We start from the raw sequence: 26,022 nt of genomic DNA, 5'->3' as shown, positions 1-26,022 counted from the left end.
TCAAAGGACCCTTTATAAGTGAATGAGCCGCCGTCTATCTTATTTTTATGAAGGCAAAGACGTTCATATTGTATGTATTGATTAAAGAAGGCTACGCTTTATGTTCGAGATTTTCTCTTTGTATATTTTGTCAATAACCAACCATCTAAGAGGAATAGGGACTTCCATTCCAGGTTGTGATCGTCTTGCGTTTCGCTTATTATCAGAAGAAAAATCGATATCGGCGAGATCCTGAATAATTGTTAGGGTTCCATTTTCGTAATGGATAGTATAGTTTGTGGGGGGCGGGGTAAGGTTTATTACTTATGGGGTTATTTTTTTGTATCTTTTCCTTTTGTATTAATGTATATCCCCGTAGTCCAATCCTCCCACTTAGCATCTGACTTGTTTGTTCTCAGAAGATTACCTGACTCGTAGGGGACCTTTATTATTTTAAGTATTTCTCCACAGGATTGGCTGAGTTTCGGAATGACAGACTCCAACACTTGAATGTAAAATAAAACAATGTTTATTAACATATCATACAGAAACTAATAATAGTGACTTGTTATTTCATTAACCTTTATATGTGTAAATATCTTGTTCAAACTCCAATGTTTTATCATCCGATATCCTATTCTAATACACATTATTATTCATTATGCTATGGTGTCTCTTCATGTTCCTTACAGGGACTTCAATAGGTCGTGGTATTCACTTTACATAGATTCTTCCAACTCTTCTTCTGAACAGTCTGTATAACAAACCAACAACTACCAGCCAATGAACTGGCTCACAAAACCCTTCAGAGTTCGTGTCTCAATTTGTACGAAAATTTCATTTATTCAATTAGACACCTTTACTGCAATCAGGTTAACAGGAAATATTAATCAATCCAATTTAACATTACCCTTCAGGACCGTTAATCCTCTATACCTTTATATATATCACTTTTAATTAGCCCCTACTCAAATCAGAAATACTCTCCACAAATCAACTCATTATAAATCAAAATTCCAACCTTTAACTTCATATATAATATAAAAAAAACTTTCCCAACCCTAAACAATTCTCAATTATCTATTATAACCTCTCCTTCCAGCAAGCATTATTATGAGGAGCTTCACTTCAAATTATAGGCTACGTCCGTCTTAAATACATTACACTTTTATACATATATTCATTGCTTAAATCTCCCTCCTTAACTATATATACTTATTTCTCCTAAAGTCCTCTCCTTAATAAATTAGGTACACCTATTTCGGTAAACTCTATAGCACTTACATGTTTGGCCTGGAACTTTCCTCTCTGCTCGGCTTCCTTTCGTATCGGTCATTCAGGTACTGGAATGCGGGGGCGCTCTTTTGGGGATCTCGGTGATTTATGGTGTCTCCCTAACGGATACTGCGTGGCTGGAATCAATCAGGGTCGTATATTCTTTACCGGTCAGCATTTCGTCTTCCGTGGATAGAGTTGTCTAGTAGGTCAATGGTTCGACCACTCATTAGACTGGCTTTGCCTATATAATTTTCAGGATGTGATTCTTCCTTGCTACGGCTTCCATGCTTACAGGTGAACATTCCTACGGGCTGTCGGGATACGCAGAATTTCTATCATTTCTTCCATCTACCTCAGGGCTGCAGCTATCACCCAAAGTAGACTACTGCTCTGCTTTGTATCGTTCTCCAACTCATTCAAATCATTCTCCAGACCGCTCCGAGAACTTCTTCCGACTCCTCCGAAAACTTCTTCCGAATGCCCCGAAAACTTCTCCCTGAATGCCACGAAAACTTCTTCCTAATCTCCCTCTCAAAATTCCCTCCACTTTCTTCCTGGCCAATAGGAGATCTGCGCATCCCTTTACCTGTGCTCTCATTTGTCTCCTCTCATCTTCCGTGGGCGGGTCTTCTTCCCAACTTCCGTGGCCTAGAATATACGAGAACCATCTAGAACGAGAGGCGGAAGTTCAGGTTAACTGAGAAACGTCACAGCTCTTCCCGTGACCTCACGCGCGCACACCTGGTGACGTCGCCCACCTCTACTAGCGTTCCACCGTGAAATTTCTAAGAGAGCCAACTTAAGTGCTCTTGGCCCTTACTATGGTGCATCTGCCTCTGTCTTAATGGGGATTTGTCACGGTTATTTACTTTTACTGACTCGTCAAAGAATTTCCATACAAACAAACTACAACTAAACAGGGAGTGACTGGAAGGTATTTTTGAATTCCAGAGCTTCTTAACCCATGTTGTTTTTATCAGAAAACCACTATTCGTATCACAGTTAAATTCACATAATATTTAACAAATTTTATTAATTAATGTAAGGACGGGTCCTTACAAGTTGATGTTTCATTTCCAGGAAATGGGATTAGTACCTTAGCGCAGTCACGTTCGTCACATTCATGCGATGAGAGAGAGAAAGAGACAAAAATAGAGTTCTATTTTCGCATACCATAGGAAAAGAACTGATTACAACTAATAATTTTTATTGATATTACAAAATGATAACAATACTTGAAAGTTTCTAATGAAAACTTTGCTGTACATTTACACTTAGGGTTTCGCCGAATAAAAAATACGTTTTTCTGATTTTGTTATCCGCTATCAATTCTCCTACATATTTCCAAAAATAAAGTTCCTTTTTGAATATGAATTCTGTTTTCTGTATTACTTTTTCTAATATTTTGTTTATTATTTTGTCTGAAAGATTCTGAAGCTTTTTTCGGTTCATAAATGACCGTAATCGAACATGGATTTCTGATACTGGGACTTTGATTCGCGGAGCAATACTTTAACATACCATTTCTTGTAAGGTTTTAGGTGCATCAGCAACTTAGGCCATATTGCACCGTTTATATGTCTGTAAATTGCGTGTGTTGTGGCCGATTTTCTGTTTGTTGGATGAAAAACCTGATTTTCCGGGAGAAAAAACTATGCTACCCTCTCTCAAGACCAACTAACTCAACCACGTTGTGAAAAAAAAAAAAGCCCAGAAAAAGAATTCCTCTCGTCATCGACGGGACTCTAACTCAGGTCTTTTCCACCCGGTATGTGGAGGACGTTGATTACACCAAGTGTGCTACCCATGAGGGCTAACATACTTCTGCAGACAACTCATTACTGTCCAGAGAGAATCTCCTTGCATGGACAGTCTCATTAGGTCACTTCAACAATGAGTTTTTGTTGAGTTTAGTTGAGAACAAACCTCTCGAGAAATGTTGGATCTCAGTTATATCAAGTACTAGTTCAAAAAAACTCTTTAAAGCATATCAATAAGATCATTTAAGTTTGGGCGCATGCTGAATGTACGACTAACAACACAGAGATCGATTTAAAAACTGCGAACTCATTGTATTCCTCCTTTTCCAACGATGACTTAATTTTTATTAGGTCTAGTGTACCTGTGAGACAATTCTAACAATCTTCTCCTATTTTCAAGGACATTTATGAGCGTATTTATTAATATTATTATTATGTCGTAAGTGGCCAATAACCATTTAAGAATATTTTATTTGTACAATTATTCTGTATTTCGATAACCATATTTGGATATAAAGAATACTGGATACAATCGAAAAAACTCGTGAACACAACAGAGGAAGTTCCCAAAGATGTCTAAGAGCAGCTCAAAAGGACAGGCACGACTACAAACACTGAGAAGATTCAGTTAATGCATTTGGATGCCATCTAATGAAGTTTTATCGTTGTATGGGTTGACCGATAACCAAGAAAGATAAGAGCCTTGGCTAAAATGACACAGGGTAATTTATTACTGGAGATTAAGTGCTTTTATTAAAGATAAAGTCTAGAAACAGTAGCTGGAAATGTGAAGTACACTTCGTAAACTTAATTTTGTTCTTAAACTATGCCACTGAGATGTTTCAAGGGAGAGGAAGAATTCATCATCGTCATTCTTCCTCCGTAGAGGTTTCGTCTACAAGCGTCATTTTACGCTAACTTGACTACGGAATTTTATGATCATGGGGTGGTTTTCTGTGGCAGCCCGAATTTACATGTTATCGCAGTATCATAAGTCATTCAGTTTTTCTTTGTGTTTCAGCTAAAAACCCAGACAAACGGAGAAATGGTTGTTGGTTTTTTGATACAGTTTTATATAGAAAAAATAGCCTAAAAATGCTCTCCTAAGTTTTCCCTTGTAATATCTTTGGATTTTTATTTTAATTTCCCGTATTGCTCCTAAACGTACACACGTTTTCTCCCGTGTTTTGGACTTAAAACAGACCATGGCATCTAAACGTAGAATTAAACAGAAAACATTCTTGGAAAAGAAACCAGACATTATTCGAAAATTGGATACAATACCATGTCCAAAAGAATACAAATTCTGTTCGAAGATGAAAATGCCAAATTGCAAGAAAAAGAAAACTGGATAGTACGAGGGAATTGATAGTATTTGCTTGAGTGTTTTAAGAAATAGAAGGTCGCAAAAACATTTAATGAATGAATTTCGACGGAAAACAGGAAGAAACCGCGTTCAACTAAACGAATAGAGTTCAAGGTATGAAATAGCTGGTTGGTTCGATTCAAGAATAGAATGACTGATTTAGTTTATACAACTACACCTTCGGAAATGGACAGCTATTTGGTAATATGTGCCTCACCACATCTTCGCTTTAAAAGACGAATTCTGCTCGGAAGTAAATGGAGAGATTGAGTTACCGAGAGGTAACATGGAAAAGGGATGACATCGCATTGCTTCAAGATAAATCTTGAAGAATGTCTGAACTATCATGTACAGTGCCTTTGGAGACCATATCCAAGAACAGCAATTATTGACGAAAAAATCAGAACAGAAAAGTGGTTCTTTTTCTAGGCTATTGTGCGGCTGACAAAAAACTTCACCAATTTTAGTAATATTCAACTTTATTTTATTCCTGCAAACACGATGTTGATCATAAAACTTCTGGACCAGGACGTAATCAAACTCCTAAAACAAAATTATTTCTTAGGACATACAAGAAAGTATTCCTGAATTTGTGGAGAAAGTTTGTCAATAGATAACGGAATTTACCTTGCAGTCTTTGGAACACATAAAATAAATATCTAGTGTATAAGGAAGGCACCCACTGCTGTAGAGTAAAAGTTAATTTTTGAGCCGCTTCTCTTATATGCCAAAAAAGACAAGGAAATTTTAAATCTCTATAAGAGCTGCTCCCAGGGGTGAATGCAACCTCAACCCCGAAAAAGGCAGTGTCCTTGTCGGTTATGGGGAGGTGGAAGAAGAAGTAAGCGCAATTAGATTATCATAACTTGAAGCACAAGATCATTTTCAAGCTGGAGATTTATGGAATGCAACATACATTGCTGAATGTACATGCAAAAACCCATGGAACCTTGACATATTCGTCCATCTGAACAGAATACAAATGAACATCTTTTTCTGTTTCACTTAAGTGTCCAGGATGGTACCTCCTTTGCAATTCCCTGCGACATAACTGCTGTCAGAAGTTGGTGTGACTGCTTAAGCCAGTGAATTACAGACAACTCAGTCCACAAAAGATTAGTGGCAAGTTTTCTGTATAACCGAAGATCATTTCTCATTAGAAACTGGCTACATTTGTAAAATAGGTTACGAGTGTATGACAAATTAAGTAAACAGCACCACTGGTTCCAGGAGGGTGGGATGATCAGGGCACTCGTGCTCCTTCCCCAGAGCTTGAGTAAATGGAAACAAATACTTTGTCTTCTGATGGCATTAAGTTGCTTTATAGTAAACTATTAGAAACAATAATTATTCATTACGCGTTAATTTTAAGATTAAACCCCACGTACTGTAAACAAGGACATCACAACATATGCTATTGTGATGTTCTTGAAAACTAGTAAATTTTTTCTGAGAGCGTTGAAACAAACGAAGAGAAGCTAAACACACAAGGGATTAAAACGGGTGTACATATAGAGCGTTGTGTCTTTAAGAATAATGTTCTTCAAGACTGAAGCAGAAAATACTGGTGGATAATCATTTTCAGAATAAGAATTCTAATCTATATACAAACTGCTGTGTGGCTGCAGTTACCACAGAGCAAGTAAAATGCAAATGAGATTTTTGGTGAATGACGATAAATTATGCGACCCAAGGGTGATGCTGCGTTTAGTGCCACAGGTGTCAAAGACACGACAGTGTTCACAATGAGCGCCTCATCACGGTAAGAAATATTGTTTTCGGGGATGTCACGTAAAAGCTGAATATGCAACGGACAGTCCAATGTGGGCCTGCCTTTAGTACCATCTACGATAGGTTACAGTCCATACCAAAACGATCGAAAATAACTGGAACAGGATGGAGTTTGTAAATATTTGATACTTCTCTATGAAGTTGAGGTAATGCATTCTTGAACCTGATCATGACACCTGATGAGATATAGCATACGTGAAGGAAAGTAACGCAGCAAAAACGTTGCCATAAAAATTCAACAATTTCCGAAATTCTCAAATTTGAAAATTACTTGGAACATGCTCATGCTATTCTTCAACTTGTGGGATTTACAGCTATGTCATTTCATGGCCCAAATTGAAACCACGACGTCAGTTCTATCTCAAAATATCCTCCATGTCATTTTGTTAAAAGACAACATCATGCAACTATACACTGCACAAACATTACAGTAATATTCTATCCATCCATTCGGAAAGCTAGATTTGTCTCCTTACGATTACCATATTTCTTTTAAATAAAAAAAGTGAACAATCACTAACTAAACTCTCAGATTAGGCATATCTTCGGCGTTCATACTCTCTCGTAGCAAAATGATGGCTGAATCCTCACATGGACCTAGAAGTAGACTTCTAACTGCTGAAGAGTAAACCTTAAGCAGCTTATGAGTGTACAGAGGACATTTCCGTCCAAAACTATTAGCTTTTTTTGCCAGATTTGGAATTCACAGAAAATAGATCAACATCCTCCAAGAAATGTACCAAGTTATACAGCGTTAAAATACAAAAAAACTTTTAGATATATGGCACTAATTGCAACCCAACCACTCCAACTAGAGATTTGCAAAATGCCTTTCTGCGGGATTTAGTTTAGACCAGGTCTTTATATGTAGCGCTTTATATGCCTTGCAACTCAGTTTCTGACTTTTGTTTGTGCATGTTCCATTTGATTATTACGTAAACTACCTGCTGGAATGGAATCTTTAATTGCAGTATAACGCATAGAATTAATTCCACCACGGAAAGGAGATTTCAGGGGTTTCAAATACATATATAATTAAACAATTGCAATAAAATTGACACAAATTGGCATTGAGATATTATTATAGTATTAGAGACACATTACTATGAGTTCTTATAGAATAACTGTCATTGTATACTGTTACTATAACAGTTCAGAGTCGGAGTGGTGTGATGTAACAGTGCGGATTCGGAACCTAGATGCACAGATGGACAAGTGCTCAGAGTCATGGTGGTGTCTCGAGTTTGATTAACGGGGATCACAGTGCATGCGGCGATTGGCATTTCGAGGACATGTCTGCGATGGTCACGGGTGTTACTATTAGGCAGATAAAAGCGCAGTTAGCTGGGATGTGGCGTTCTAAATGTTTAATTTAGCGAGGATTTTCGCTCTGTATTTCTTGTTGTGTACCACTACTTGGAGGTCAGCGCCGATCACTTGGAGTGAGGGCAGCATTTGCTGCAGGAATCTATCGGTGAATGTTAGTCGGTTATGGTTTGCCAATAGCTGTACTGAAGAGCGTGTAAGGACCCGTCCTTACATTAATTAATAAAAATTGTTAAATATTATGAGAATTTAACTGTAATATGAATAGTGGTTTTCTGGTAAAAACAACATCAGTTAAGTAGCACTGGAATTCAAAAATACCTTCCAGTCACTCCCTGTTTAGTTGTAGTTTGTTTGTATGGAAATTCTTTGACGAGTCAGTAAAAGTAAATAACCGTGACAAATCCCCATTAAGACAGAGGCAGATGCACCATAGTAAGGGCCAAGAGCACTTAAGTTGGCTCTCTTAGAAATTTCACGGTGAAACGCCATTAGAGGTGGGCGACGTCACCAGGTGTGCGCGCGTGAGGTCACGGGAAGAGCTGTGACGTTTCTCAGTTAACCTGAACTTCCGCCTCTCGTTCTAGATGGTTCTCGTATATTCTAGGCCACGGAAGTTGGGAAGAAGACCCGCCCACGGAAGATGAGAGGAGACAAATGAGAGCACAGGTAAAGGGATGCGCAGATCTCCTATTGGCCAGGAAGAAAGTGGAGGGAATTTTGAGAGGGAGATTAGGAAGAAGTTTTCGTGGCATTCAGGGAGAAGCTTTCGTGGCATTCGGAAGAAGTTTCGGGGCATTCGGAAGAAGTTTTCGGAGGAGTCGGAAGAAGTTCTCGGAGCGGTCTGGAGAATGATTTGAATGAGTTGGAGAACGATACAAAGCAGAGCAGTAGTCTACTTTGGGTGATAGCTGCAGCCCTGAGGTAGATGGAAGCAACGATAGAAATTCTGCGTATCCCGACAGCCCGTAGGAATGTTCACCTGTAAGCATGGAAGCCGTAGCAAGGAAGAATCACATCCTGAAAATTATATAGGCAAAGCCAGTCTAATGAGTGGTCGAACCATTGACCTACTAGACAACTCTATCCACGGAAGACGAAATGCTGACCGGTAAAGAATATACGACCCTGATTGATTCCAGCCACGCAGTATCCGTTAGGGAGACACCATAAATCACCGAGATCCCCAAAAGAGCGCCCCCGCATTCCAGTACCTGAATGACCGATATGAAAGGAAGCCGAGCAGAGAGGAAAGTTCCAGGCCAAACATGTAAGTGCTATAGAGTCTACCGAAATAGGTGTACTTAATTTATTAAGGAGAGGACTTTAGGAGAAATATGTATATATAATTAAAGAGGGGGATTTAAGCAATGAATATATGTATAAAAGTGTAATGTATTTAAGACGGACGTAGCCTATAATTTGAAGTGAAGCTCCTCATAATAATGCTTGATGGAAGGAGAGGGTATAATAGATAACTGAGAATTGTTTAAGGTTGGGAAAGTTTCTTTATATTATATATGAAGTTAAAGGTTGAAATTTTGATTTATAATGAGTTGATTTGTGGAGAGTATTTCTGATTTGAGTAGGGGCTACTTAAAAGTGATATATATAAAGGTATAGAGGATTAACGGTCCTGAAGGGTAATGTTAAATTGAATTGATTAATATTTCCTGTTAACCTGATTGCAGTAAAGGTGTCTAATTGAATAAATGAAATTTTCTTACAAATTGAGACACGAACTCTGAAGGTTTTTGTGAGCCAGTTCATTGGCTGGTAGTTGTTGGTGTATTATATAGACTGTTCAGAAGAAGAGTTGGAAGAATCTATGTAAAGTGTATGCCACGACCTATCGAAGTCCCTGTGAAGAACATGAAGAGACACCATAGCATAATAAATAATAATGTGTATTAGAATAGGATATCTGATGATGAAACATTTGAGTTTGAACAAGATATTTACACATATAAAGGTTAATGAAATAACAAGTCACTATTATTAGTTTCTGTATGATATGTTAATAAACATTGTTTTATTTTACATTCATGTGTTGGAGTCTGTCATTCCGAAACTCAGCCAATCCTGTGGAGAAATACTTAAAATAATTAAGGTCCCCTACGAGTCAGGTAATCTTCTGAGAACAAACAAGTCAGATGCTAAGTGGGAGGATTGGACTACGGGGATATACATATATAAAGAGGGGATATAAGTAATAAAAAAAATTAAAATATTAATACAAAAGGAAGATATACAAAAAAAATAACCCCATAAGTAATAAACGTTACCCCGCCCCCCACAATTGGCGAGCGAAAGCCAGGATAATTCTGCACAATGGAAGGCTGAGTTCAGAACGACAGGAAAATATATATACACGTATATATACATGCAATCCAGTTGCTGAAACTGATAGAAAAAATTTAGCTGGCGAGCCAGAAAGCGTAAGTTAGAATTATATATGTATTACTGAGTTGATTATTGTTGAATGAATTTTAGATGGAACAGGTAAATAACGGTGGATTTTAGAGACAAGTATTGATTTAGCATTGAACGGGAAATTATTATTTATGTACAATTGAATTAATTAGTGAGACCGGACAGGGAAACTTCAAGGATAGATAGGTAAAAAAACTTAATAAGTTTTATAATTATTGGGTGTTGAAATTTTACTAATTGATTATTGATCAAGCAGGTAAATGTTAATGGTAAATTGAATTGGATTATCTAATATAGTTAAAGAATTGTAGAAAGATTAATCGGCAGACATATTGATTAGTTAAAGTTGATAGCTAGAGATTAATAGATATAAAATAAAAAAATGCCAAGAAAGGGTAGGAAACGCGGCGAGGACTGCGAAAATTTTGGGAGAAGCGAAATCGAAGGGTTAGCTAAACATTTAAATAGCATCGAAAGAAAGATGGAGTGGATGATGGAAAGGCTCTCTTTAAGCAATGATGCTAGAGAAAATCAGCAACAAACGGAAGTGAAACAAAGATTGGGTACAGTTTCACGAACATACGAGGGAGGAGACAAGGACGGCGGTCGTAAATGGTGTTATAAGTGCCAGAACTCAGACCATTGGACCCGCTACTGCAAAGTGAAACAGGGTGCTAAAGAAAGCTGGGAAAGGGAAGAGTATTGGGAACGAGACAGGTACCCACACGTAAAAAACCCCAGAAACATGGACAAGCACAGGGAGGAAAGGCATTGCGCAAAACAAGGGGGGTATCGGAATGAACGAGAGCGCATTAACAATGCCGTAGTCAAGAGACATGGATCTTTTAGACATGCCCGCTGCGGGAGGCCATCATTACACTTAAACACCGCCAAAGGAAAGGCCATATCTTTAGGTGCGGTAAGTGCTAAGGGCAGTAGAAACGACCTGTTATATGTGAGAGGCAGCTTAGGAGGGGTACCAGGTAAGTTTCTGGTGGACACAGGAGCCTCGAGGTCTATTTTAATGTGGGACTACCTCATTAAATACTGCAAAAGGCCGAGTAAGGGAGATATAAGATGTTGCCGCGATTTTCTTGTGGAGGGGGTAGGTGCTGGAGAAATTCACACCGATTACATTGTCAGAGACAAGGTAAGAATACAGGGGTGTGATAACTTGGTGGCCCATTCATATTTTGTGGCAAACAGAATAAACAGTCGTCGACACGACGCAATACTAGGCACGGACCTCCTAAGGAAGTTAAGAGCCAAGATAGATGTGAGAAATGGCCGCATTACCTTCGGCAGTAATACCCAGGCGAGTCCAAAGGTAGACAGGAGGCGAAAGGCAGGCGTCAGAGCCCAGTATGAGCCAGAGAAAGGGGAAACTCCAAAGGAAGCTAGTGGGGAAGAATTAGAAGGGTGTAAGGCAAGCACAGATAATAAAGTTCTGGTTACACAAAACAAATGGAAATTAAATAAGAACACCAAAACAAATAGGAATAATGAGGGAAGGTGCCAAGAGAAGGGGAGGGTGTTACACGTAGGAATTTTGGAAACGAGAGAAAGGGTCGGTTTACATTCGGGAGAGAAAACACATGAAGGGGGAGAGAATGGCTGTGATGAGAAGGATCGCAAATTAAATGGAGCAACAGAAATTAAAGGAATCGAAGGATTAGGAAATTACAGAACTGAAGCTTCCAGTGAGGAGAAGGCACACAAACTGAAGGAAATAAACAGGATGCAGCAAATGTATCTAGGAGCAGTATTCGACGAAAATATGGGATGGGAGTAGTTAATGAAGCTTAATATAAGTTTAAGTAATGTCTGGTATATAAGTGTAATTAGAAAATATAGAAAGGCAATTAGAGGAGATTGGCTGTCGATAAAGTGGATCTGGGATAAAGGAATATCCGTCTGAGGACAGAAAAGAAAAAAATTTATATATGGAATATAAATTTTTTTTAGGGGAAGAGGAATGCTATGTAAGGACCCGTCCTTACATTAATTAATAAAAATTGTTAAATATTATGAGAATTTAACTGTAATATGAATAGTGGTTTTCTGGTAAAAACAACATCAGTTAAGTAGCACTGGAATTCAAAAATACCTTCCAGTCACTCCCTGTTTAGTTGTAGTTTGTTTGTATGGAAATTCTTTGACGAGTCAGTAAAAGTAAATAACCGTGACAAATCCCCATTAAGACAGAGGCAGATGCACCATAGTAAGGGCCAAGAGCACTTAAGTTGGCTCTCTTAGAAATTTCACGGTGAAACGCCATTAGAGGTGGGCGACGTCACCAGGTGTGCGCGCGTGAGGTCACGGGAAGAGCTGTGACGTTTCTCAGTTAACCTGAACTTCCGCCTCTCGTTCTAGATGGTTCTCGTATATTCTAGGCCACGGAAGTTGGGAAGAAGACCCGCCCACGGAAGATGAGAGGAGACAAATGAGAGCACAGGTAAAGGGATGCGCAGATCTCCTATTGGCCAGGAAGAAAGTGGAGGGAATTTTGAGAGGGAGATTAGGAAGAAGTTTTCGTGGCATTCAGGGAGAAGCTTTCGTGGCATTCGGAAGAAGTTTCGGGGCATTCGGAAGAAGTTTTCGGAGGAGTCGGAAGAAGTTCTCGGAGCGGTCTGGAGAATGATTTGAATGAGTTGGAGAACGATACAAAGCAGAGCAGTAGTCTACTTTGGGTGATAGCTGCAGCCCTGAGGTAGATGGAAGCAACGATAGAAATTCTGCGTATCCCGACAGCCCGTAGGAATGTTCACCTGTAAGCATGGAAGCCGTAGCAAGGAAGAATCACATCCTGAAAATTATATAGGCAAAGCCAGTCTAATGAGTGGTCGAACCATTGACCTACTAGACAACTCTATCCACGGAAGACGAAATGCTGACCGGTAAAGAATATACGACCCTGATTGATTCCAGCCACGCAGTATCCGTTAGGGAGACACCATAAATCACCGAGATCCCCAAAAGAGCGCCCCCGCATTCCAGTACCTGAATGACCGATATGAAAGGAAGCCGAGCAGAGAGGAAAGTTCCAGGCCAAACATGTAAGTGCTATAGAGTCTACCGAAATAGGTGTACTTAATTTATTAAGGAGAGGACTTTAGGAGAAATATGTATATATAATTAAAGAGGGGGATTTAAGCAATGAATATATGTATAAAAGTGTAATGTATTTAAGACGGACGTAGCCTATAATTTGAAGTGAAGCTCCTCATAATAATGCTTGATGGAAGGAGAGGGTATAATAGATAACTGAGAATTGTTTAAGGTTGGGAAAGTTTCTTTATATTATATATGAAGTTAAAGGTTGAAATTTTGATTTATAATGAGTTGATTTGTGGAGAGTATTTCTGATTTGAGTAGGGGCTACTTAAAAGTGATATATATAAAGGTATAGAGGATTAACGGTCCTGAAGGGTAATGTTAAATTGAATTGATTAATATTTCCTGTTAACCTGATTGCAGTAAAGGTGTCTAATTGAATAAATGAAATTTTCTTACAAATTGAGACACGAACTCTGAAGGTTTTTGTGAGCCAGTTCATTGGCTGGTAGTTGTTGGTGTATTATATAGACTGTTCAGAAGAAGAGTTGGAAGAATCTATGTAAAGTGTATGCCACGACCTATCGAAGTCCCTGTGAAGAACATGAAGAGACACCATAGCATAATAAATAATAATGTGTATTAGAATAGGATATCTGATGATGAAACATTTGAGTTTGAACAAGATATTTACACATATAAAGGTTAATGAAATAACAAGTCACTATTATTAGTTTCTGTATGATATGTTAATAAACATTGTTTTATTTTACATTCATGTGTTGGAGTCTGTCATTCCGAAACTCAGCCAATCCTGTGGAGAAATACTTAAAATAATTAAGGTCCCCTACGAGTCAGGTAATCTTCTGAGAACAAACAAGTCAGATGCTAAGTGGGAGGATTGGACTACGGGGATATACATATATAAAGAGGGGATATAAGTAATAAAAAAAATTAAAATATTAATACAAAAGGAAGATATACAAAAAAAATAACCCCATAAGTAATAAACGTTACCCCGCCCCCCACAAGCGGAAATAAAACAGAGGAACTCGCCAAGAGCATTGCTCCCAGAAATACGGCTCTGTTGTTTTAACCGTGGCCATCTTTCTCTTATGTGGGATCGTAATCTGCGCGGTTGAAGGGCATCTGCTAACTGTGTTGTTCTGAGAGTTGTAGGAAAGAGGAAATTGGGGTTGGCTCATTTTAACAGCCAGAATTGCGCGACAAAAACGCTTTTTTGGATTTCACAGATAAGGTCCAATAGAACGATCGGGTGAATGCGATGTATCGCTTGAACAGCTGTGGGTGACTGGTGTGGAGCAGCTGTTGCTTGGCTACCCACCGTAGAGAAGTCAGCTTCGAACGTATCAAGTTAATGTGCTCTTTATTGATAGCTTGGAGTCGAATTTTCGTTAGTTGAGTTTCATCAGTTTACAATTACAGTTATCTAATAGTTCTAAACTCATGAAATTATGTCGTGATGGGGCTATCTATACATATTGTATATACTTGTATGTCTGGCGGAAAGGAAGAAATAATCGATTCTAGAGAGAGATGACGCGAAGACTAACCTGCAATGCAAGGAAACAGCAGCAACCAAATCACCTTTTAAACTTAGGTATAGAATTTTCTGGAGAAGAGCTACTTTAAGAAATAAATAATGTATAGCAAATCGAAAAGCAAATAAATCGCTTTTTCGTTTGAATAATTATCGCATGATCTCAACATTAAGAAACTGCCAAGAATGATTTAAAACTTTTTTGAATTTTTCAACCGGAAGACAAGAAGTATTTTTCGAATGATGGAACTTGTTATAAAAACGAAATCTTTCTTCTCCAAATATCTTTGTTTATCTCTGAGGAAACCTTTCATTTAAGGGCGAGGTTCTCCTATAGGAGAAAAGACGGTAAAAAAAAGAAACAAAGTACAAAACTTTCAATTATCGAATAATCCGCTTCTCTCTCACAAACCCGTCGATGTCCAATAGAGAAAGGTTGACGTCATAACGGATGCATTAGCATTCTTTCGTTGTTTGCCTATAAAGTATTCAGATTTACCATTTCATATCGCAATTCGTTTCTTATTCAGAGCCTGTCCAAAAATTCTGTTTCGATTATTTACACTTGGAAAGCCAGAGTGATCTTTCCTGTCCTACTTATTATAAATTCTCCTCATTTGAAAGAACCCGCTCATTATCATTCTTAATGGTGCACTCTTCATCCACATTTTCTATGGAAAGAAACGACTGAATGAGCGGAAAGATAAATAAGGGGAAGCAAGTTTGCTAAGAAAAAGTCGTTCAGTGAGTGGGTATTGAATAACAGGTTTATTTTTTGTTTGTTAAATGGCATTCTGATATGTCAACCTCGTGTTTCTTTTTATACTCCCCCTCAGCTTCTGGTATTGCACTTTACTCGTTAATATGACAAGAAGAAATAATGCAGCAATACAGAGAATAGCCCTACTTTACTCTGAGTACCAGTTTAAATAAATGAGAGTAAACTTTGTTATTTTGTAAATGAAACTTTGTTACACAATATACGCACACTCGGGATTTTTTCTATAATTTATACATCGATATTAATTTTTTTTATAAATTAATAACCTTTTCTATTATAGCCCCACTATGGGGATAAATGTGGGCAATTGGAAAGGCCATTCTGGACAACCATTTTGTAAAAACTGTAGAACATTATTTCATTTATCTTTTTTTATTTCAGGTATTAATGCTCACAGGGATATTTCTATTTTTTAAGCAGATACGATTTAGTATGGATTTAAATAGCGTATGCATTATAGAATAAAAGGTTTAGCTAGAGTTTTAACAGCAATAATTAAAAATCATACATAATCACCGGCATTCTCCACAAATAAATGTTTTCTTCCCCTTTTAAACGGCAGAATTTTGTAGTTCCATGAGCTGCAGCAACTTGGACTTCGAACTCAGTTCTCCTTTTTAACAGGTTTTGATCATTGTGGCTCAGCATACAAAAAGCACTTGCATCTTCACTCACTGTCGTCGTTATTACATGTTTCTGATCGTCATGAGGCCGAGTTCGAAGTCCAAGTTGCTGCAGCTCATGGAGGATTTATTCTCCTTAGTTTCCAGGAGAAAAACCATGCAGCGCACGGCCGAGACCGACTAACTCAGTCACGTTGGGAAAAAAAGTTCATAAAAATTCTTCGTGTCATTGATGGGATTCGAAGTCAGGCCTTTTTTCCACCTTGTGTGTGTGTGGAAGGACGGCAATTATAACCACCGTGCTACCTGTGAGGGTGCTATACTTTGGACTTAGAGACGCACGCTATAGTGGAACAACACGTACAAGAGCAAAATCATGAACTGATGCTGAAACTACACGGATATCGTTTACTACTTAGCTGGTTGTAGTAGGGTTTAGGCGCATCAGCAACTTAAGCCACATTGCGCGGTACATAATATATCTGTAAACTGCGTTCTTTGACCGATTTACTATTTGTGGGGTGAAAAACCAGGGAATAAAACCATGCTACTTTCTCCTGAGATCGAATAACTCAGCCTTACTCTGAAAAAGATATAAAAATTCCTCCTGGCGGTTCGAATCCCTAATCCCTCATCGGGATTCGAACTCTGGTTTTTTCTGACCCATTTGGGGCAGAACGATGATTATACCAACTGTGTTGCCCAACAGGGCTCATTTACTATAATTATTATAGAATTCGCTACTGAACAGAGCACCAAACCTGAATGAAAAAGTTATTAATCTGTTTTCAACGAATAAAAAGCGAAGAATGGATTTTACTTTTAAATAAAATTTCGAGATTACCTAAGTCTGTTAATGGTAAGTGTCCAGTTAATGTTTTGTAGTATTTTTAACTTGCTTATTACTATTACCATCTATGTCTACATGTCTTATAACCGAGGCAATTGAATGTAACTTTAAGAAGCAGCACCCCCTTTTATCCGAGTCACGAGCCGCCACTGTGTGTAAATATTCACATATTTAACAACTTTCTCATCAGATAGAGCCAAGATCTAAGAAATACTTAAGTTATCCCATAATAATACGCCGTCCAGAATAGCCCACATTATTTAATATGCATTTTGGAAACAGACTTTTCAAACGCAACAAAAAATATACATTTTCAAGAAGTTTATCGCTTATAAAAAAAATCTTAATAAATATTACTCATAAAAATAATTTTTAATAAATGTGAAATCTATTAAATAAGAATGTCAATATTACAAATTTAATAAATATGAATTAAGTCCAGATCTGATATACTTTGTTTATTAATTTAAAACTAACGAATGCTTATAATTTTCCATTTAATTAGAAGTGCAACTTCAAATACTTTTCACTTTACCTTCCTTTTAGAAGCGGCCATTCTTTGGTCTCTAGCATCTTCCGCTTCTCCAGGAGTTCTTTTCCCCCATACTACGATAGCTATCCTGCTGTAAGTGTAGATAAGAACAGCCAGTGGAAAGAAGTACTGCAGAATCATAAGTGCCATGCTGTAGTAATATCGCTGAGTATTTGTCTCCCAGTCTTCCATGCAGGCGTACCTGTCCGTGATATTGTGTTTTACCCAGTTCTCCGGTTGGCCAAGCTTCGACACGATGGCTGTCGGAAGGGGCGTTAGCAGCGATACTACCCAGACGAGAAGGATGATACATTTTGCTTGGAGCTTTGTCATCCGGGGCCTCAGTGGATACAAGATGGCCGTGTACCTGTCGATGCTAATCGCAACGAGGGTGTATGCACTGATGAATACAGATACTGCTTGAGCATAAGAGACTAACACGCACATGACACCACCAAATGGCCAGTACTGCAACAACAGATTAGACACAAAACCGAAAGGAATACACAGACAAGCCATAAGAATATCACCGACAGCCAAATTGACGATAAACAAGTTCGTCACCGTGTTCATGCGCTGGAAAGCAAACACGATGTAGCAGACAATGCTATTTCCACCTACTGCTGCAACACAGATGACTATGTACATGACGTACATCAGCGCTTCCACCGATTTGGGGACACTGGAAGCGTCAGTCGCATTGTGTACTTCGTAGTCGAACTCCGATGTCCAGTCCGAGTCCAAAACGTATTGGTGGGTGAAATTAGAGAAATCCATAGTGAAGGAACTCTGAGGATCGGCCTCTTCATCGGGTATCAAAGTTAGTCATGTTATTGGGCACACGTAAGCGTCCACCTGCAAAAGAGAAAGAACTGTAGTAGCACGCTAAAGTAGAAACAAGACAAGAGCAGATAAATGTGAAACAATGTTCGCTGATGATCTTTGTACTATAAAAAGACCATGTACAGAGAGAATATTATCTCTGGACCTAAGGTATAATCAACTAGTCTATAATTTGAAGAAGTAATTTCTCGTTCCTTTAAATATTCTAATTAAATCACCAAAGTGATGGTTGCGTAGTTTGCATAAATACCGAGGCAACTAAAGCCTTGAAGTGTCAATTGCGCATTTAAAAATCCGAGTTTTCGAAAGATAAAAAAAAATAGGAGCTAACCTTATGCAGGTTAATTTGGTTATCGGAAGAATAAGAAAAGAAATAACCCATTTCTTCCTTTTCAGTGCCTCTTCCATAACCTACTTCATTCTCTATACAGAAAACCGGAAATAGAAGCATTGAAAATTTTCAAATTCCACTACCTAAGCTTTTCTCTCTCTCTCTCTCTCTCTCTCTCTCTCTCTCTCTCTCTCTCAACCCACTATAAACGGAACGTATAAACGCGAATGCAAGTGTGAAACGAGAACCTGTATTTATAGAAGTGCTCCAGGCTTTGTTCAAGTGGACCTGTTATGGAATCAATTGCTTAAGTCAATTTTAGCGTCTGTCGAGTATTTACATCCCCAAGCTTCGTCTCGTATAAGAGCAAACACACGTTGATAGGAAAACACCAAGCTTTCAGTTCAAAGCAAGACTTAAAGTACAAATGACAAACAAAACAAGTCAGAGTGGATTGAAAGCTAGCTTTAAATAGGTACATTTCATATTTCCTGCGCACATTTTTCGGAAGAAATAAATCATTTTTCACAGCGTGACCTTGTTTTGCGATCTTGAACAAGGTTGCGCGTGGTATTTTTTCTTCTAGAATTTCTGATCTTTCATCCTGCAAAACAACGAAACTCAAAATCATAATAGTGACATCTGGTGGCCTTTGCCTTCCTGATGCCAATTCTAGAAATCCAACAGATGTGGATGGTGGGAATGATTTTGAAAAAATAAATCATACCCACCTTCCACAAACCAGAAATAGATATAAAAGCAACTGCCTTCATGTTGCCTTCACGTTGTGAAAAAGGCCCTTAAAAATTCCTTGCACCATTGACAGGATTCGAACTCAGGTGTTTTCAACTCAGTGTGAGGGAAGACAGTGATTATACCAACTGTGCTACTCACCAGGGCAGTGGCGAGCAGGTCCCATCAGTGCTCCACGAATACTGTCAACTAGGAGTTCAAGGAGGATTAGGTGTTTGTGTCAAGTGCCAAAGCAACTAAGTCTATGAGGCGTCAGTATACTTTATCTGTATGTATTCTCTAGACAATATATCTGGATGAAAAACCCGAGTTTCTAGGACAACAAAAACATGCAACACTTCTCTGAGACAGACAGACTAACCCAGCCAAGTTCATAAGAGTTCCTCGCATGGCTGACGGAATACGAATTCGGGCGTTTTCTTCCCTTTGTAGGTCAATGGCGGTTATATCCACTGTGTTATCTGCAAGGGCTTCAGGGATGCCGCATGAACTGATATTAGTCCAAGGATGGCACGAGTAGGGAGCTGCATTACATTGGATTTTACGGAAGCGCTGCAGCACGCAAACTAAACACTGCCGATGATAACATTGCGCTGCCAATCAAACATTACACCAGTGTATGATCCAATATTCACACGAAAGCAAATACGCGTAATGATTTGAATTTGAGTATACCGAATATCATCGGAACCAGCTGTAAAAGAGCATATCTTGTAAGATGAAAAGTTATGAGAAAGACTTCAATATCGAATAGAGCAAATCCATTGTGCTCAATGGAGATTTATAATGCACGCTGCAAACGCTTATGTCTTCGTCTATCCTTTGTTGCATAGTTATATTTCTTATTTAGAATGATATAACGTTTCCCATTAAGATCTCAAGTATTTCCCCGAAAACAAAACTGACAGTGGTGCATTGGATGCGTGTCGCAAGCAGTTATCGATGGCGGTAACGTGATCGAACCTTGCGAAAAGGACGGCTCAGAGCAGAATCATACTCGACAGAATGATGAAAGATTAGATATTGGAAGTCAAGAAACATCTCTGCTTATGTTAAACTGACAGGAGGTTTCGAGGCAAAGAAAACGTCAGTTTTTAAAAGAAGCTTATATTTTTGGTTATTTGTGTACGGTAACATTGCGATCAGGGCTGCACAACCTTTTGTAGCATTGTATGTGCGATCCCAAGTTTATTTATCATCAAATATCATAAGAAACGTCGTGAGGAGGGAGGGACAGTATCCTTGTAATCCCTGCTCAAAATGCCACGTTCACCATTTCTGTGCGACTTCAATATCTATCCCCATTCACCACACAAGAAGATGCCTCTTGGGCGCTCTACTTCGTAATGCTAATAAGATGCAGTTTTCTACCAAGAGAAATTGATTCTTCCTATCAAGCTGTTTTCCTCACAAATCTTCACACCAAAAGAATAGAATCTTTGATCGGAAATATCGGTTAAAAGAGGTAAATGACATGAACATGAACAGTGGTTTTCAAAGAAAGTTGTTCAATAAAGGAACAACGGAATCCACAGGTTTAGAAAAAAAATTGATTCAGGTAAAAATTTCTAAAATCCTCTTCAATTGGCATTGAAGAGGATTTTAGAAATTCCTCCAGTCTACGACGGGAGTTGAACCGAAACCTCTCCAAACGAGTGACAAGTGGAAAAACAAGCGTACTCTCATGGAGGAACAATCATGCGATTGGGGTGAGGTTAAGTGCATTAAATAAATATCACCGTTCCAGTTTTAAGAATATTGATGATATGCGCGAAACGTATGGTATAAGTTGCTGATGCACCTAAAACCACATCACGGGTTAAGGTTAATCATTACATAGGGTAACGATTAACCTTATACTTGAGGGGGCAAAGTAAGGGGGCGTCAGACTGAACAAGGACATATATTTATTCTACGTGGTGAAGAGGATCCACTTTACAATTAGCAGGCTATTAGGTACCCTAAAGTCTAACAAAAAAAATTATCGGCGCTGGTTGTCCCGGTTAGGGGTCAGCGGCATTAATTAAACGCTTGTCGTTGCTCATGTTGACATGCCCAGCCGAATGTTTATAAGCCGGCTTGCCAGTCCTGACGCTCTTGGTTTTATTTTGGTGTTTCCATCACCCAACGTCAATACAAACGTTTATCGTATTTAGTAGCCACGGGCTTGAACCCCCGGTCCACTCAAAGAGTGCGTGCTACTGCACTCTCGCCCTGACCACTCGGCTAAGTCGTAGCCTCTTAGGTACCGTAAAGTCTATGAGTGCATTAAGATTTGTAATAGAAGCACATTTCATCTCATATTCAGAGACTGCAAATAAAACTCCAGTATGATCCATAAATCAGTACCTATTTTAAATATTCAAATATTACGGTGTTTGTGTAAATAAAACCAATTTGTTTTACAATGCTTTTATCGTATTACTTATTATTTAAGTTATTTTAGAGTTTACTTTGGGTGCATCTAATTTAGATGTATGTCGTGCGTTGAATGTTTTTAATTGAAAGATATTTTACACAGACCGCCTAAGAAACATCTTTAGCATCGCAAATGGGTGTTTATAATTTGTTCAAATTGCCTTGCATGCATTTCACTTTATGTTCCTACAAAAAAAATCCCCTGATATGAAATAAAAGATGGCTGGAGATTCTGTCAATTCTCATTGTCCAATTCTCATTACGTGTTTCTGATCCGCACGAGGCTGAATATAATCTTTTCCTCTTCTCTTTTTTTGTGGAGGATTTATTCTCCTTAGTTTCCAGGAGGGAACCATGCAACCTCCCCTTCTAATTATGTGTGAAATTTGGTACTCAACTAATTATGAACTTCGATTGAGAAGTGCGTCTATGGACATCCGTTCACCTGTTGTTCCACTGCTGAATTTTTATACACTTTTGAAGCATTTTCAAGTAGCCCTCGTGGGTAGCACGAGAATCGCCATCCTCCCCTCACCGGCTGGAAAAGACCTGGGTTCGAGTCCCGCCGATGACGGCAGGAATTTGTATGGACCTTTTTCACAATGTAGCTGAGTTAGTCGGCCTCGGGCGTGGTTTTTCCTCCAGGAAACTTGGGTTTTTCGTCCACAAACATAGAATTGACCACAGAACATACGCAGCAATATGGCCTTAGTCGCTAATGCTCCTAAAACCCAATAACAACAACATTTTCAAGTATATATCTCTTTAAGTCTCTTTTAGTGGTATGTTACGCAGGTAAATCGAAATGGAGAATAGCGACTGTATTTAAGTTCTTAAGAAATGCAGTTGGGATAAATAAATGAAAAATGCATAAAATATATACTTTACATATATCTTATCCCAACGTGTAAGCACGTATCGTCATTCCCTAACCATATCATTAATCCTGTTAATTCTTAGAAGTTTCTTTTAATATCTTGCATCCTTTTCTTCACCCACAAAAGGCATAATCGCGCGACGTTAAAATTAAGGGAACTCTGAAAAATAGAATAAACAGAATCAAATCTTATTTTCAACTTGCAGATACTCAGGAAAGTGACAACATAAAAAAAAATGGAGCAAAATAACTGTTGTGAAATAAAATTCTGGACAGAATTTTATTTCACAACAGATATTTTGGACCATGCTGGACAGCCTCCAGGGACGAATTTCTGAATACTTCTGTAAATATTTTCTTGTTTCTTCGACAATTTGTTCGCATTCTATTTTGGGCTCATGCGGGTGATAGAACAGAAGTACACCGAATTACCTTCCACGTCTCCACTGAACTTTTTTCAACAGTGCTAGAAGAAAAGACTGCAATTTTCGCCTGATTGTATTGAAGCGAGGAAAGAGATTGATTCCATTGAATGAATGAATAAAATTTGTGTTTCATTTATTTTATACCTGCTGGTCACTTATACATTTAATCAATCCTTGTCTGGCCCTGATCACTGATACTAGATACCATTTCACCAGTGCTTGCGATATAAGGGATGCAATTTATTTGTAAGGGTTCTTGTTTATACACCGATGAGCCAAAACATTATGACCACCTACCTAATATGATGTTGGTTCTCCACATGCAGCCAAAACAGCTCGTACCCGGCAAGGCATGGACGCTACAAGATTTCTAAATGGATCTTGTGGTATCTGGTACCAACACGTAACCAGCAGATCCTTTAACTCCTGTAAGGTCCGTGGTTGGGACGCCGCAGATAGGAGTTGCTGTTCCAACGCAAACCACAGATGCTCGATGGGATTGATTTCTGGAATTTGGAGGCCAGGGCAATACCTGGAAGTCTTCCTCATGCTGCGCGAACCAATCTCGAACAATCCGGGTGGTGTGGCATGGCGCATTATCCTGCTGAAAGACGGCATCGCCAGAGGAGAAGATCGTTGCCATGAAAGGGTGTAATTCTGGTCAGCAATGATGTTTAGGTAGGTGGTAGACGTCAAAGTGCCCGGTACATGGATAACTGGACCCAGGTATCCCAGCAGAACATCGCCCAAAGCATGACACCGCCCACACCGGCTTGTTTTCGTCCTACAGTGCATTCAGGAGCATCACTTCCCCAGGTAAACGTGGCATACGTTGGGCCGTCCACATGGTGCAACAGGAAACGTGATTCATCGGACCAGACGACCTTCTTTCAATCACTGAAGATCGAGTTTCGATGCTCGCGAGCCCACTGTAGGCGCTGTAGCCGGTGAACCGTGGATAGCACGGGCACTCGGAGCGGCCTGCAGCTACGGAGCCCCATTTTCAGCAGGGTTCGATGTACTGTGTGTTGTGACATTACTCCGGTCATCAGCATTCCAATTACCGGCGAGTTGCGCCATAGTCGCCATTCTGTTGCCACATACCATCCGGGACAGCCTTCGCTAACCTCGAGCATCGATGAGCTGTGGTCGTCCAACGTCTCGCCGGCGGTTTGAGGGTTTTCCCTCCTCGGACCACTTTCGGTAGGTACTAACCACGGCTGACTGTCAGCATCCCACCAGCCGTGTCGTTTCGGATATGCTCTGACCGTCAGCGTGGGTAGCACAGTGGTATCGTCACCGTCCTCCCCACACCGGGTGGAAAAGGCCTGGGTTCGAATCCTGTCGATGACGCGAGGAACTTTAATGGGCTTTTTTTCACCCCGTAGTTGAATTAGTCGGTCTCAGGCATAGATAGCAAGATTCCCCCCCCCCCCAGAAACTGGGGTTTTTCGTCCAGCAAACAGACAAATCGACCATAGAACACACGCAATTAAAAGATATAAGACACAGCACGGCAGATGAATTTAATTATTCGGGTGGTCTAAAAATAAATTTTTTTTTTTGGATATGCTCTGACCCAGCCGTCTGGCCATTACAATTTGGCCTTTGTCAAACTCGCTTAAGTCCGCTGCCTTTCCCATCTGAAGAACAAGAGTAACGCTGATTAACGGAGCTCAGTATCAGGTGTTTTTCATACCGTGTCCAGACCCGTGCACGCGCCATAGTTCACCTGCAGTTGCTTCGATTTGCATAACGACTAGCTGGTCATAATGTTTTGGCTCATCGGTGTAGATTCAACAGAAGCTGTATTTTCTTGCATTTTATGATTTTCGAAATTATAGGGAAGGACAGCCTTGGACGAATATCCTTATAAAATTACTTCGTTTTAAACATCTATAAATATGATAGTTTCATTCCCGAGGAGCATCGAGACAGGAGTGATTGCCATAAATCAGAACTAAAAAGAGCGCCATAAATCAGAAGTTTTCCGTATTTGTTAGTTGAGGAAGCCTGATTTGAAGGGAGAAAAACAGGTACTCTTGGAAGCAAAAAAATCCGCTGAGTGGAAGCTAACATTGGTCTGTACCAGGGCGCTGACTCACTCATGAGTAGATCCTCATAAATAGTACGCCAATAACTGAAGTTACATCGTCTTTATTTATGTTATACTAACTGTCTGAATTTCTTGATGGATCTAATTCACCAGTAGCCTATTGAAAAGCCGGTACACCTTTTATGCTTTTCCAATTGAGAAGACAATTTCCTCATTACATTCTTCTTGTTGGGAATTTGTCTTCTCAACCAACCTCTTGTCGATGCAGGAGGTGAAGGCAGATTTAGATTTGAGTGTACATAAAACACCTAAAAGCTAACAGATAATGAAGCATATTATAATGCAGAAACACCTAATACAAAAGTTAACAGTACCTAAGCATGCATGGAGATTACAATTATATGGATTTTAAACAAATCTAGGGTTCTGTATACTTAATGTTATCTTCTAAATTCAACGGCCCTGTTGTGGAAGACATTATTATTTATAGTGATATATCACTTTAAATATATACACCTCAAATATATAACGTACCTCAGTTTTAATACCATTAAGCTACGTAAAGTTGCCGGACTCTTGTAGAGTTTCATACTCCAGCAACACAGTGTTGAAGTACCCCTCATATGTTCAGGACATTAGGAAGCTACACCAGACACCTAAATAAGTAAATTACCTACTTGTCCTGTAGGGCATCCTGTCCGAAAAATCCGGTTTCATTGTCTGCTGTACCTGGGACCCTTCACATTTCGCTCCTGCACTGGCGTGACCGGTTTGGTGTAGTTTGAAAGGATGTACTGAACTTCTCAATTCACACGAGGGTCTTATTTATATCTTAAGTTCGACCAGTTACAGACAGAGAAACGCAACAGCATTTCCTCCCCACCCTTTAACAAACGATATTTATTTATTACTTCTAGACAATATAAAATAGTGTTTTAGAATCTTAACTTGGGAGAAGGACGCATGTGGTTGAATTACTAAAAAG

At 39.1% G+C, this 26,022-nt stretch overlaps 1 protein-coding gene across 2 annotated transcripts in view; it reads right to left on the bottom strand.

The window, feature by feature from the left end:
• Positions 1–26,022, bottom strand: part of LOC150081571 (RYamide receptor-like) — a 138,497-nt gene that overhangs the window by 27,216 nt on the left and 85,259 nt on the right. For both annotated transcript variants that reach the window (XM_090379412.1, XM_090379415.1), the window contains exon 2: positions 17,338–18,189. In XM_090379412.1, coding sequence (XP_090235538.1) covers positions 17,338–18,111 — 774 coding nt within the window. In that variant the 5' untranslated portion in view covers positions 18,112–18,189. The remainder of the gene's footprint in view (positions 1–17,337; positions 18,190–26,022) is intronic.

The sequence above is a fragment of the Mastigoproctus giganteus genome, chromosome 8 (genome assembly GCF_048544385.1).
Source record: "Mastigoproctus giganteus isolate SK-2022 chromosome 8, ASM4854438v1, whole genome shotgun sequence".
Taxonomy (NCBI): domain Eukaryota; kingdom Metazoa; phylum Arthropoda; class Arachnida; order Uropygi; family Thelyphonidae; genus Mastigoproctus; species Mastigoproctus giganteus.
The sequence above is the reverse complement of the archived record's forward strand: the minus strand, read 5'-3'. Positions and strand labels throughout refer to the sequence as shown.